This window comes from Muntiacus reevesi, chromosome 2 (genome assembly GCF_963930625.1).
Source record: "Muntiacus reevesi chromosome 2, mMunRee1.1, whole genome shotgun sequence".
NCBI classification, from domain to species: domain Eukaryota; kingdom Metazoa; phylum Chordata; class Mammalia; order Artiodactyla; family Cervidae; genus Muntiacus; species Muntiacus reevesi.
The window spans coordinates 227,220,365-227,235,398 of NC_089250.1; the positions used below are offsets into that span (position 1 = coordinate 227,220,365).

Below are 15,034 nucleotides of genomic sequence, written 5' to 3' on the forward strand. Positions count from 1 at the left end.
AGGCCTTGGGTCTCTCTGAGCACCTCTGTTTCTCCTACCAGTTTACCCAGTGGGAAGGGTTAGTCTGGAGTCAAGAAATCTCTGAAAGAAGCTTGAGGGCCCAGCTGCTGTTAGGTGACCATCCCCTTCTCACACACACACACACACACACTTCCTGGGCTGCAGGTCCTCTGGGTCAGTGTGTGGGGAGGGCCCTCCTCCTCTTCCAGGGCGTAGGAGCCATCCTGTCCCCATGGTTGAAGGTCTACCACTCTTACCCACACCAGGCTCTGTGCCCAGACCTCCTGTTTTATTCCTCAGGTCTGTTTCTTCATGACCTGGGCCATCTGTGATATCGTGAGGTCTCAAGAGGGTGTCTTTTTTCCCCCTAATTTTTGGCTGTGCCACGTGGTATGAGGAATCTTAGTTCCCTGCTCAGGGATTGAACCCATACCCCCCTTCAGTGGAAGCATGGTGTACTAACCCTTGGACACCAGGGAAATTACACAGAGGGTGTGTCTTATCTTTCCCAGGGTTTCTTGACTGGTCTTGTATGTGTCCATGTGAACCTGAGGGTCAGTTGTCTACCCACATGAAGAACCTCGTCAGCATTTTTATTGGGATTGCCCTAAATTTATAAATTAATGAAGGGATTTGTAAATTAACTGACTTCTTGGTGATGTTCAGTTTTCCTTTGCGATGATGAGGGATGCGAACTTATTCGCCTGTGCTTTTGTGTCTTTCAAGAGTGTTAAAGTTTTCCTCAAGTAGCTTCTGCATGTTTCTGGTTAAGTGTATTGTTACCTTGTTCCTCAGTATGTTTCCTCCTTTCTTGCTGGTTAAATGGGGTTTTCTCTACCCTCCTCACTGGTTATTATCTAGAATTATCTATGTGCCTTACTGGGCTCTTCTTACCGCTTGAACTGACTTCACCATCATGTCATGGTTTTCACATATGGTGTTATTTAATTTGCACATTGAGGTGACTTGGGGGCTCCTGGAGTCTGGTTGCGGCGGTACCCCCAGGACACTGTGGGTTGTCTCAGAGGCACTGGGCTTTGTTGCCCATTGGGATCTTAACGGGAACACCTCCCTGTTCCCAGCAAATAAGGTGCTGGCTTTAGTTCTGAAGTGTATAAACATCAGTATCTATCACATTAAGAAAGTGTCATTTCCTCCTCTCATTGGGAAGGGGTTGGGTTTTTATCACAAATGTTTTCACCATCTGTAGGTGTTATCCTTTGATTTCTCTGTAGGTCTGTGATTTTGTTTAGTATATTCAGTTTCTAATATTGACTCAACCTTGCAGTCTCTTTTTTTTTTTCTTTTTAATGTGGTGTCTAAATCTTGGCAGATATTTTATGTAATGTATTTGCATTAACGTTCCTAAGTGATAAGCTTGACTTTTACTTGCTCTTTTTCAGACTTGAGCCTTATGCAGACCCTTATTACGACTACGAGATAGAGCGCTTCTGGCGTGGCGGGCAGTATGAGAACTTCCGGGTACAGTACACAGAGGCTGAGCCGTACCATAACTACCGGGTATGTAGGTTGAAACTTCACTGGTGGACCCTTTAAATCACCCCTTTTTTATTTATAGGACTTATAAAGGCTTAATTGTGTGAGCATGGTGTACTGATTTCAAGTCCCAGTTGACCATCTGTGGAGAACGGATTCTGGTCCGGGGACTGACCTTGTGGCGACTTGAACAGCTCCTTGTCTGAGCTGGTCTGTGCTCTGGCTCTGTTTTCCCCAGAGCCACAGGGTGGGTGAGCAGTGCCAGCGGCAGGGGCTGTGCCTCTCTCCAGCTCAGGACCACCCTTGGCGGGTCGTGGCCATACCTGTCGGCACTTTTCTGAGATGTGGTAGGTTTATGAATATATGTGCTTCACCCTCTGAGCCCCTGACCCTGTGCTTCTGATGCGAAACTGCCGCTTGGAAGAGGTCGTTAGAAGTAGGTTAGTGGTTTCTGTGCCACAGCTTAAGTGATAGTTGTGAGTTTTTAGGGCCAGAGGGGAGTGACTGGCTGGGGACCACATCAGATGGTGAGCCTGTGGTGAGAAGAGGACCTGGCTGCTGGCCCTGCTGTGCCCCTTCTCCAGGCGGTTAGAGCAGACTCCTCACTCACTGGGGCCGGGCTGCAGGGCTGCAGGTGCCTGGTGCCAGCCAGGGCAGCCTCAGAGGGTGTGGGACCTGCCGGGGTGCCCTGAGCCCCAGGCCAGGCTGCCTGTGCACAGCCTTGGTGTCTGCCTCCTGAGACGGGAGCTGAGGTCCGGGAGACCTCCCAGGCCCACAGGCCTGGTGCTGATGCTGGAGAGCCTGCTCTGCGGGCCCCCCATGTGGCCTCAAGTCCATTTCTGGTGCAGAAACGAGACCCCCACCCAGGTGTTCTGCCTCCTCCGTCTGCTCTCGCGTCCCGCCCGCACCTCCCCTTCTGAGGGTCTGATCCCGCCTGTGCGTGTGTTTGGCTTAAGGAAAGGGAGCGAGAACGGGAGCGGGAGAACAGACAGCGAGAGCGGGAGCGCGAGCGCGAGCGGGACCGGGAGCGGGAGCGGCGCCAGCGGGAGCGCGAGCGCGAGCGGGAGCGCGAGAGGGACAAGGAGCGGCAGCGGCGGAAGGAGGAGTGGGAGCGCGAGCGCGCCAAGCGGGACGAGAAGGACAGGCAGCACCGCGACCGCGACAAGGAGCGCGAGAAGGACAAGGAGAAGCCCAAGGCCCGCTCCCCGCAGCCACCCAGGTAGGAACCGCGCCGTCTGGAGCCTGGGAGCGGGAGGGCTGCGGGAGGGGCAGCGGCCCCCGTGCGGCTCTCGGGGGAGCCGGGCTGCGCGCCCAGGTGGAGGACCTGCCCCCACTGTGTGGACCGCTCCTTTGGTTGTACAGAAGCTTTCTGGTTAGATGCAGTCCCGCAGGTTTATTTTTGCGTTTGCTGTTTGTGCTTTAGATGTCGTATCTAACATTGTTAAGACCTACATCGTGAAACTTTTGCTCACTGTTTTCTTCTAAGAGTTGTGTGGTTTCCCATCTCACATGTAAGTTTTTTAATCCATTTCAAGGTAGCTTTTATTAGTGGTTGAAGATAGGGTCTAATTTCATTCTTTTGCATGTGACTGTCCAGTTTTCCCCATTGAGTGTTTCTGGCTCCCTTGGCAAATATTAGTTGCCTGGGTATGCAGGGCTTTGTTTCTGGCCTCTGTCTCCCGCTCACATCTGTGCTTCTGTTTTGACACCAGCGCCACACTGCTTTGATTACTGCAGCTTTTAGCACAGGTTTAATCAGGAGCTGTGGTGCCCCCTGCTCTGTTCTTTCTCAGGATTGCTTTGGCTATTCGGAGTCCTTTGTGGTGCTGTACAAAACTGTAGGTTGTTTTTTCTGTTGTATGAAAAGTGCCGTTGGAACTTTGGTTAGGCCTGCAGTGTATCTGTAGGTTGGTGTGGGCGGCACAGACAGTGTAACCGTGTTTTCTAATTGGTGAGCCTGCGTGTGTTTCAGTGTTTTCTGTCTTCTTCAGGTCCCTTCATCAGTGTCTTATGATTTTCAGTGTACAGATCTCTCACCACCTTTGTTAATTCATTCCTAAGTATTTTATTATTTTATATTATAAATAGGATTATTTCTTTTTTATATACTTCGTTGTTAGTATATAAAAACACAACTGGTTTTTGTACGTTGATTTTGTATCCTGCATTTGCACTGAATCTTGTTCATTATTTCTAACAGTTTTTGGTGGAAAAGCCAGACTCATATCCCTGATTCCTGTCCTTGCCATTGAACAGAGTCCTGTCTTGTGTTTCTGAAAGTAAACGTCAGGACCATATAGTCTTTCATTCTTGTCTTTTGTTAAGTGTGGGTTCTGTACTCATCCTGTAGGTCACAGTGAACTGACCTCCCTGAATTTGCTGTTTTTTCCTAATATTGGGCAAAATGATATACTTTAAGAACAATCAGAGTAAATCATATTTTAGATGCATTGAAAGAGTTCCTTCTTCAATTTTTCTGTTGTGGGGCCCTTTGAAGCCCCTTTTTGGTAGACACTTTGCCTTCTGTCCGTACCGCTGGCTGGCCTCTGCCTCTTCTTGGCTCACCTCAATCATTGCTCTGCCATTCCCCTCCCTCTGGGCTTTACCTGCTACTCAGAGAGGTCAACCCCCCACCCCCCGCATTCCTGCTTTATTTATTGTTCTTAACACCTCTAATCTCCTCCTGACTTCATAGTACTTGCTTATCTATTGTCCTCTGTGGTCTTTGTAGAGTGGAACCGAACAGGGCACTGCAGTCTCAGGGCCCGGCACAGGGGGGCGCCAGTAGTTAGTCTGTGTGTGACACCAGGGCCTACCCAACAAGAAGTCTTGCCTAGAATGACCCATCAGAAAATGCATCTGATCTACTGAACAGTGTGAAGTGTGGAATCTTTCATGGAATTTATGGAAAGTTGTACTAAAGTGGAAAGCTGAAGCGTTTCCTGGTTCCAGAAGAGCTGTTTGGTGTATTGCTCGTCTGCCCTGTGGTCATGTGGGTGACAGAGCTGTGGCTCACTGCCCAGTAAAGATCAAAATGCAAAATTCAAAGCACAGCTTCTCCTGAAGGCATGCCACTTTCCACTGTTGTAAAAGTCTAGCCATCCTAAGTCAGGGACCACCTGTAGCTCATGGGCAGATGCCTGTGTTCACTCTCTACGGGGAAATCTGGGGAAGTCAGACCCACAAGGAGGGTTTCTTGAAGGCAGTGGCAAGTCTTTGCCTGGCCCCCAGCAGTGGAGCACTGTGAGCAGCTGCCAGATCTGATGTCTGCACAGCCACAGGGTCTCCCATGAGGAAGGGCTCAGCAACAACACAGCTGAACTAGAGGGTCAGGGTTCAGGGAAGTTTGTGAATTCCTCCTAAAATCAGAGGCAGCTTTTGTCATGGACTGGTGTGCTCTGCTACCAGCCTCTGACCTGGTTCACTTCCCTTCATTGGGCTCAGTTCTTCCCCTGCGGACCCCCTACTGCCCTCAGCAGAGGGGCATATTCTGTCAGTCGGCCTCAGTTCAGCCCGGCTCACTGGTCTTTGGAGTCTTGAATTTCATCTTTGATTGCCCTGGCTGGGGCCTCGCCAGCCCTGCCACCAACTTGAAGGGTGGGGTTTCACCAGAGCAGAATTTCCAACACGGCCTCCTGTTTCCTTTCCTTTGATCAGCCCAGGCTGGTGTGACCACTGCGTCAGGAGGTGGCCAGGCTCCCTGCCGTAATTCCTTTACCTGACCTACCTTTTATGGGAGAGTTTGTTTACTTAGCCTGTAACAGGTTGGGAGTTTTTCATCACCAGCTGGATGGAGAGAACGTGGTGGCTTCCCAGCTTGCACAGTGGTAAAGAATCTGCCTGCCCATGCGGGAGATGCAAGAGATTCGGGTTTGATCCCTGGGTCGGGAAGATCCCTTGGAGGAGGAAATGGCACGCCACTCTGGTATTCTTGCCTGGAGATCCCTTGGACAGAGGAACCTGGTGGGCTATAGCTCATGGGGTCACAGAGAGTTGGACACGACTGAGCATGCAGCATGCACACACATGAGAGAGGAAACAGGCATAGCTCTTTCCGCCGCGTGCAAGCTCTGAACGGGGCGGCATCTGTTGGGGAAGGTCCCACACGTGGGAGTAGGGGATGCCATTGGGTGTGGTGCTGGATCTCCCCTTATATCCACGACCAGCGAGAGGTCCCAAAACCCAGCTTGTGGCCGGGAGGGGGCTAGTAGCACACAGGAGGGTGGGTCCTGGCTCTGCCAGGCCTGGGTCTCTCTCATCCCCACCCCTCACGTGCCCAAGCTGCCTCCTGTGGAGTGGCTGCCACAGGGACCGCCTGTTGGCACTTCTGCAGGCTTCCGGGCCAGCCCCCATGTTGTTTGTTTGGAGTCAACACCCCTGCCTTCACTGAGGCACCCCTGCCTTCACTGAGGCTCCCCGTCATGATTGGACCTTTCCAGACATCTTGCCCACTTCTATAACTGGGTTGTTTTTAGAGCGGAGCCTGTAGCCAGTTCTGTGAGAGAATCGCTGTGACGGAGGAGCACTTCCATGAAACCTCCTCCCAGTGTGTACAGCCAGGCCAACGGGTGTGCTCTGTGGGTAGGGCGCCGCAGAAAGGATGTTCTCAGACATGCGGATGAATGTCATTCCAGACACAAATAGTAACTGGGACCTTCCCGAGGACTTGCCCAGATTGCCTGTTATCTTCAAAGCTGTTTACTGAGCATTCGAGCACAGTGAGAGGTTTGGGGCCCCTTGGGGTTGAAATGGCCAGCTTCTCATCTCTAGGGACCAGGGTTCTTCATGGGGCAGTGCTGTTTCCACTTCCTCACACTCCCCGCAGCCTGGCGACTATCACCTGGATGCCAGGGAGGTGACCTGCTCAAGTACGCCCACCCAGGAATCTCGAGACCCTGGGAGCACGGAGGTTACTGTTAGGTTGACCAAGCCATGGCTGTGTCACTGCCCGCGCACTTTTTCTGGCTCAGACTGGTGCTTGGACCAAGGGTGATGGCCGTTCGGGTCTCCTCTGACTGTTGCGTGGGACACTTTAGGTTCCCTTCTGCTTTCGGTGGCTTTTTCCCTCCCTGTTTCCTCGAGCACCTCACCTCTTGCCATGGCAGCTCCACCTTCAGTGCCATCTGTCTTACTTGTGGAATTCATGGGATCCCATAGCAGTGTTACCCACCTTTGCTAAATAACCCCGAGGGTTCCAGGTGCTCACACCCAGACAGCTGCCATGCTGGCCAGGCCACAGGGGCCTCCCATTCCACACTGGCTCCATCCTTGCACTTAAGGAGTTAGATCCCAGCTTGGACTTTCTGCTAGCAGGAGACACGCTCCCTGGGAGCTAAGGAGCCTTGTTTATCTTTCTCATCTCATTCCAGTCTTTCCCAGTCATGGCTTACTTCCTTCTCTGGGAAAGTTGTGCCCAGGGCATTCTCGAGGAAAAGTGGATCCTGTTCGGATCCTGTGTTCTAACTTTTTGACTGACGCACAGAGTTACAGAGCTTGCCCCAAAATGGAGAGACTTGTGGTCTCTCTCAAGTTCTGACCCAAGTGCCCACAAGTGGCCTTGGTGGGAACTGCATCAATGCACGAGGTCATGAGAGCAGTCAGACTATGACTGCGCTCCAGGATGGGAATGCGCTGGGTCAGGGCCACCCCAGACTAATGCTGCTCCTCAGCATTAGTGGCCTTGGGAACGATGGGCCTCGCTGTGGAAACAAAGTCTTCATGATCCCACCCAGAAATTAAAAGTCCAACCTCACGTGGAGTCAAAATTTGTTTTCAAGTCTGAGGAATAAAGCGATGGGTCTGTGATCCCAGATACCCCTCCCTGGGAACTGCCCTCACCTTCCCAGGCCCCTGTGGGGGAAGTCGGGGGGCCTGTTCACTCCCTGCTCGTCTGTGCATGGGTCCCTGGGAGCCGCTGGCCTGGAGGAGGGCTGCTGGGCAGGTTGTTCAGGCGCGTGGCATCCTGGGGACCATCCTGGGAGCCAGCTCCACGTCCACAGGGACCCAGGGTGACCTTGTCCAGAGTTCGGAGGTGAGCAGCTCGTGGGGAAGGGCCCATGGGAGGCATGATCGAGTGCAGCGGGTAAACCCACTGACATGCTGCCCATTCCCTGTCTGTGTGTCTCTCCAAGCTCATCACCTTTCCATCTTAAAAGAGAACCTTCCTCCTTTTTATCTTTTCTTGTCTTTGACCCCAGGCTAGGCCGCTGCTCAGGGGTTTGCAGGCACCCCCACTGTGGCTGCCGTACCTCACACCTCTGCCCTGGTGTCTCGAGGGGACTCAGGCCCTTTCTCGTGACCTTTGCTCCTCAGTGTCCCTTTCCTGTGGCCTTGAACAAAGGCTCAGGAGCCTGGCAGATAAGATTGCTCGTGGCTTTGGCTGCGGGGGAGGGCTGCCCAGAGATTACGGAAAGGTGTTTTCCCCTCTCTGTTCAGAGGGTTTATGCAAATGCCAAGTCTGTTCTGTCCGCTCTCAGTGCCAGCACGGCTGACGGCGTCCTTCTCCCAGCTGTCCCTGCTCGCGCAGCCTTCCTCCTGTGTGGCCCCAGCTTCCTGTCAGCCGGTGACCTGCTGTCTTGCGTTCCCGTGTAGTTGCTCTTCCGGCTGCCTGGTTTCCCAGGTCTCTTTCCGCTCTCCTCGGTGTAGTCGGAGAGCAGGACAGCCCAGGCCGTGGCTGCATGTCGGGGTGCCAACTCGGCCCCGTGCTCTGTCCCTGCTCCCCAAAGCCTGACTGAGAGCTGACCTGCCTGGCGTCCCTGCCCTTCCCCAGTTGTCTAGGGACAGGTTCCCCAGACAGCATTGTGAATGAACTCTCTTGATTGTTCATCCAGTCCTTCTTCCGAAAACATCTGTCTTTAAAATGGTTGTTTACAGTTTGTATCCAGGTCTGAAACCACTTCTTCCTGGTTTGAGACCCCAGTTGGGGGAGGCCATTTGGGGCCCAGCTGGCTCATTCATGCCTCACTTTGATCTGCAAAGTGCCCTGTCCCACAGGTGTTCCACCTGCGTGATTTTCTGAATCCAGGTACCACCTGCTCTATTGATTCATATTTTAAGATATTTCCCAGAAATTCCCTGGTAGCCCAGTCATTAAGAGTCCGAGCTCTCACCACCCAGCACCCAGGTTCAGCCCCTCACTGGGGAACTAAGACCCCACAAATTGCGTGGTGTGGTCAAAAAACCTTCATGGGGTTAAAAAAAAACTTCCACCTTTTAAACTTAAATACATTTTAAAAGGAAATTTTACACCCTTAACATGTAACAGACACCAGATCACTTGTCCTGGTGAGTCACTGTAGAAACAAAAGTAAAAAATAAAAATAGTTTTCTTCATACTAATTAAAGTCAGGAGCCCAGTCTCCCACATTTTGGGGAACATGGGCGGACTTGCAGGATCGGTTCCTGCATGTCCTGGGGTTGTTGTTGAGCTGAAGGAAGGTGGCGCTGGCCTTCAGCTCAGTCAGTGCAGGGCCTCCTCTGACCCGTCCACGACACTAGCTGGAGAATGTGGGGCTCGAGGGACACCTCCAGGCCTGGTTCTGGTGCTCATGAGACAGCCAGACCATGTTACTGCAGCCAGAGTGAGGAAGCCTTGCCTTTCAGAGGTTGGGGGGCTGCGCAGCCACCTGTCTGGCCACGGGTGCTGTGTGCTGCGAGGGGAGAAGATCCAGCGTTCTTCTGCTTCCCCATTGCTGACGCACAGCCCTCAGTACTCGCATGGCTCCAGTGTGAATCACGCACGGCTTCGGTGCCCAGCTGTTTCTCTCTCCCTATATTGGAAGAGCCACAGGTTGACAGAGCTGGGCCATTTTGATGACTCATGAAAATACCTGTGACCAAGGTGTTCCCTTTCCTGTTGTCTTTTCAGAGTGAGAACAACACAGGAAGTGTAAAGGTGAAAGCAGCCTGGGATGGCCTGGGACTGGCACAAGTCAGCACGCAGGTTTCACTTCCTTCCTGGACACACTTCCAGGAGGACACGCTTCCAGGAGGACACGCTTGGAGCCAGCAGGGCAGTGGCTCAGCGTGTGGGGGCCAAGTTACAGGGTTTTATGCCTCTGTTCATTGTGTCCTTGGGGCAGTTTTAAATGCTGGATGTTGTTCCTGGTGGGGGCTCTTAGCAGATGGCCAGTATGGAGTCTGCTCATTGGTGGATAGACTGATTGAAAAGTTCTGAAGATGTCAGCAGGTGGTGATTGTTTTATGTTGTGTGAATAAAACTGATGTTTTGCTGACACTCACGGAAAGTGGGGATAAATGTCAGGACCCTGTTCATACGTCCGACATGGTTCTGATCCAGAGCTCAGTGAGTCAGGCAGGGCTGACAGTGCTGCTACAGTTGTTCTCTAGGTAAACAGGCAGGACACTCCAGAGGCCTCTGAGAATTAGCATGTCTGGAATTGTTGTGATGTGGTGGTTCTGTGTGCAGATCAGATTCTGAAATAAGAAAAGGCAGATGAATGAGGGAGCACAGCCCCTCTGAGGAAGAATCTGTGCCTGGAGATGGCATCGCCCACACCTTCTGGAGGGAAAGCAGTTTCCCGGCCTATGGGCTCAGGTGGAGATGGCTCTGTAAGCCTGAATGAAGCTATTAACACTTGGAACAAGTCACCAATGAGTGGAAGCCAGTAGCCTGGGAAAACACCTGCCAGCAGAGGGTTCCCATCGTCATACCCCAGGAACTGCCGGGAAAACTGGCCAAGCACGGGCATGGCTGAAACCCCCAGGCGGCCTCCTGGAAGCGCTGTCTGTGCGCAGAGCTCTCAGGAGTCAGATGTGCTCCTCTCTGGGCGTGGTGGTGCGCCTGGTGACACAGGACCCCAGGCTTGCTCGGGCAGGGAGTGTGGAGCAAGCACCGTGCTGAGCCCTGTGTGAAATGCTTTCACTTCAGGGAAAATATTTGACAACTTAGCAAGAACCTGTAAAAGGGTTGCCTCTTCTGGCCCACTGATTCCACATCTTAAAAATTTACCCTTGAAAAGACAAGATGTTCATAAAGACTCAATAGAAAGGGTGATTTTATCATTTGTGTTTTTTAAACACAGAAATAGCTAACAGTAGAGAAACATTCAGATTATGTAACACCTGACAGTGAAGCACTGCTGTCCGTGGTCAGGGAGGGCCACTCCAGGCAGGGCAGTCCCCGAGCAGCCCTGGCCCTACCTGCAGGGTCCCTGGTGGAGAATGAACACGGGCAAAGACGACACTCGGACATGCTAGGAGCGGCTGTGCCAGGAGAGCCGGATGACAGGGGTTATTGCCCTGCTTCACTTTCTGTGATTTTTATCTGATTGATGTGTCACAAGGCCAGCAGGTACCTTGGTATTGAACTGCTGTAGGTCTGGGACCCTGTGCTCTCGGGGTCCTGCCGAGCTGCTGCCCGGGCCCCCCCTGTTCACGCCCTCAGGACCCAGCTGTGATCCCACCCTCCTGGGAGGTTCGGCCATGTGTGTTTCCGACTGGTGGTGACCTGTGGTGGGGGTGGGTTGTTCTGACCCGCTAGCCTTTTGTCTGGACACGCATCCTCACACTGTTGACTTGCCCTGCCCGAAAACAAAGGAAGTATCTAGGGCTTAGGTTAATACTTAGAGTTTCTAACTCACTTGGGAACCAGGATTTCTTCAATCATGTTAGCGTCCTAAGTGCTGGTGGTGCTGCCACCGTGCACCAGCTCTAGGGCACACACACACGGGCCCCTTCCTCGCGCCCCGCCCAGCACCTGTGTGGTGGGCAGGGTGGGGATTCCGAGGGCACTGCTGAGTGGCCACCTCCCCCATGGCTCTGTGAGACAGTGCTCGTGGAGAGAGCCCTGCATGTCCAGTTCCAGGGGAGGTCTCCCGTTGCAAGTGTCTGCTGCCTTGTGTGTGTGGCATCCCTGGAGTGAGCTGTTAGGTCACAGTCTCTCCTCCCACACAGTTTCTTTCACCAAATGGCAGAGTTGTCTGGTGGGAGGTGGCCCCAGACCTATTAACCCCTCTGTGATTTCAGCCGTCAAGCTGAGCCACCAAAGAAGGAGACGGCATCCACAGGACCCCAGGTGAAGAGAGCCGACGAGTGGAAGGACCCCTGGCGCCGGTCCAAGTCTCCGAAGAAGAAACTTGGGGTGTCGGTCTCTCCGAGCCGAGCTAGACGGCGTCGAAAAACATCAGCCTCGTCGGCCTCTGCCTCCAATTCCTCCAGGTAAGGGAGGTCAGCAGGACTCTTTCTGTCTCCTCAGCAAGGCTGGGTTCTAGAGCATCACTGGCTAACAGGACTGACACTTAGCACCAAGGCAAGGCCTCCATGAACCCCAGAATAAATGGTGAGGTGAACCAGGGTGCAGACAGCCCAGAGCGGAGCACAGGCCTGGGCAAGGGTCAGCGAGGGAAGAGGCACTGCTGGCAGAAGAGCCAGGAGCAGCCTGACCTGGTGTCCAGTCAGTTCACCTGTCTCCTGCGAGCTCACGTCAGCATCTCTGAGATGTGTGTGTGCATCACGTCTCCCAAACAAGTGAGGACGCTGTGGGCAGTGAGAGTGGGGACGCTCCCTGAAGAGGGAGGAGGCTGGAGGTGTCTGTGGACTCAGTATTTCCACTACCTGCCCTGGTGGACATACAGATAGACACGTGTGTGTCTGCCTGAGTCAGACTGGTTCATCAGCACGCATGAGCACGTGTCCTGGCTCTGTGCCCGAGGGCCTGGGTGGGAGCTGTGTCACTCTTGACTGTGAGTGTACCCGGCACCTAGAGGTTCTGAGCACCTCTCCCACCAGAAGGGGACTGAACTTCAGAGCGTCCATGAGGTGCCCCAAGGGCGGAGTGTCTGATTGTGGGGGCGCGTCTGTGTGAGCGGGGCGGGGGAAGATGCCTCACCTCTGCTCTCCCCGGGCCAGGTCTTCCTCACGGTCGTCCTCCTATTCTGGCTCCGGCTCATCCCGTTCCCGGTCCCGCTCCTCGTCCTACAGCTCCTACTCCAGCCGGTCCTCCAGGCACAGCTCGTTCTCAGGCAGCCGGTCCAGGTGAGCTGTGGGGAGAAACATGGAACCCAGCTGAGGAACCTGGGGGTTCTGGCGATCCCAGGGCATGGGGCTCACCCACAGCCGGCCCCGTGTGAGCAGTGGGTGATGCTGAACCCATGACAGAGCCCTGTGTCTGAGCTGTTCTCACAAGGTCAGGGACAGTTTCTTCACTACTGACCGTTCCCCCAGGCTGTGTCCGAGAGCCCCATGCTCAGCAGCCTCCCCGCCAGCTTCCCTGTGACAGTTGATGGGGGTGCTGCCTGCCCCCAGCGTCTGTTTTTCCCCAGAGGTGCATTTTAGGAAATGACCAAGAGCCACCCCAGGGTGAGCAGTTGCCCCTCGGGACGTGGATGGTGGGGTGTCCTCCTCATACCTCTGCTCCCCGCCAGGTCCCGGTCCTTCTCGTCGTCCCCATCGCCGTCCCCGACGCCCTCCCCACACAGACCTGCCAGAGCCAAGGGGGAGCCAGCTCCGCCTCCCACAAAAGCAGGGTGAGTGCTGCCAACGGGCCCTGGGGAAGAGGGGCAGGCCTGGCCTTTCGATTCCTGGGCGTGGACCTCAGGCCACGGGCCGCATCTCTTCTCCACTGGGGCCCCAGACAGGGGACCCCACCGCAGTGCCGGGCCCCGGCCCCGAGCCTCACAGGTGGGTTCTGCATGTGGACTCAGTCCTGCCGCCATGCTGGGCAGCTGCCTGTGACCCAAACGCTGTGTCCCACTGGCGGGTTTGCTCTGTGGCCCATCAGTCCCGTGCGTGTTCAGGGTGCTCGACACTGGCAGGGTATCTTCCCCACACATCAGCGAAGAACTACTCTGGGGCCATTTTCCCACCTGCCTAAGGTTCCCACTCACGAGCACATCCAGCCTTCCCCAAGGGCCGCCACCCCCGCCATGCAGGGCAGGGGTCAGGGTGCCGTTACTGAAGGAGCGTGGCCTGGCTCATGGGCTCTCCTCCAGAGCTCTCCTGATGGCCCCGTCTTCCTCCCTCTCCTGCCTTTGAGGAGGAGGCAGGGTGATGCTTGGTGTGGGGTGGGGTCTGCAGGAAACAGTGCCTCAGGTCAGGGCACAGGGGACGTGTGTGTGTTTGTGTGTGGGTGTGTGTGAAGAGCGTGTGGTGTGTGGGTATGTGTAAAGTGCATGTGGTGTGTGGATGTGTGTGTGGTGTATGGGTGTGTGTGTGAAGTGTGTGTGGTGTGTGGGTGTGGGTGAAGTGTGTGTGTGAAGTGCATGTGGGGTGTGTGTGTGTGGTGTGTGTGTGAAGTGCGTGTGGTGTGTGTGTGTGAAGTGTGTGCTGTGTGTGTGAGTGTGTGAAGTGCGTGTGGTGTTTGTGTGAAGTGTGTGTGGTGTGTGGGTGTGGGTGAAGTGTGTGTGTGGTGTGTGTGTGAAATGCGTATGTGTGGGTGTGTGTGAAGTGCATGTGGTGTGTGGGTGAAGTGCGTGTGGTGTGTGTCAGGTGTGTGTGCTGTGTGGGTGTGGGTGTGAAGTGCATGTGGTGTGTGTGTGGGGGGGGTGCCCATGCCCCGAGGTTGGCCTGCAGGGCTGAGTCCTGCCCGGGTGCGTCTGAGCTCCCTGTGTCCCACATGACAGAGAGAAGCTGCTGAAGAAGCCAGCCCCTCCTCCAGCCCTACCGCAGGCCCCCAAAACCGCCACCACTGCCCCTGAGCCCACCAAGCCCGGCGGAGACCCTCGGGAAGCCAGGAGGAGGGAGCGGCAGGCCAGGAGCCCCCCCAGGAGGTGAGTGTACCACCTTCCAGAGCTGGGGGAGGCATGCTCCCAGGGACTCGGCATGGCTCCCAGCCTTGGTGTCCTAGGAGCTCGACGGCGGAGTCCCCTCCTGGTGGTGGCAGGGGAGTGGGGGCTGGTGGGGGTGTGGTTGACTCACTTTGTGGGGGAGTCCTCTATAGTAGAAACCCGAGCCCCGCCTGATTTCGGCGGCCAGTCCCTGGTGGATTGTTGGTCTCGGACCAGCAAGCCCTGGCTTTGGGGGCGCCCGCGTGTTGAGGCCCCAGAAATGTGAGCTCTGGCCTCTTGGTTGTGTTGCAGGCGCACAATTAGCGGCAGCGGCAGCGGCAGCAGCTACAGTGGCTCCAGTTCCAGATCCAGGTCATTGTCATGTCTGTCCTTCCCCCGTCCTGTCCCGCAGCTTCTGCCCACGGTCAGGGTCCAGGAAACCCCGCTGAGGCCACCTCGGGTGCACACAGCCCCTCGCTTGGGCTGGCCCTGCCACTCCGCAGAGCTTGGGCAAGAAGGACGAGCAGGCCGAGGCAGCTGGGGGATGGCCTATTGAAAAGGTCTGAGACAGGAACAAACAGAAGAGAATTCTGCCATTTAGTTTAAAAAGATGGTATCAGGTTAGTCCTGAGATTCCTTCAATTCAGTTTTCTCTTTCACTTGGAGGCAGCAGGTGGTATACACATTTGCCTGAATCTGAGTAGGTCTTCGGTCTATTAAATACCTAACCTTTCAAGAAGGCTGGGCTCTGGGCTTCCCTGGTGGTTCAGTGGTTAGGAACCCGCCCACCAGCACAGGGGACGCAGGGCAAC

General features: G+C 54.7%; 1 protein-coding gene across 2 annotated transcripts in view; it reads left to right on the top strand.

Moving 5' to 3' along the window:
- The window catches only part of ZC3H18 (zinc finger CCCH-type containing 18), a 43,325-nt gene that overhangs the window by 24,283 nt on the left and 4,008 nt on the right, over nt 1–15,034 (top strand). For both annotated transcript variants that reach the window (XM_065925179.1, XM_065925180.1), the window contains 7 exons: nt 1,404–1,521; nt 2,454–2,716; nt 11,485–11,676; nt 12,367–12,492; nt 12,882–12,983; nt 14,079–14,225; nt 14,535–14,594. In XM_065925179.1, coding sequence (XP_065781251.1) covers nt 1,404–1,521; nt 2,454–2,716; nt 11,485–11,676; nt 12,367–12,492; nt 12,882–12,983; nt 14,079–14,225; nt 14,535–14,594 — 1,008 coding nt within the window. The remainder of the gene's footprint in view (nt 1–1,403; nt 1,522–2,453; nt 2,717–11,484; nt 11,677–12,366; nt 12,493–12,881; nt 12,984–14,078; nt 14,226–14,534; nt 14,595–15,034) is intronic.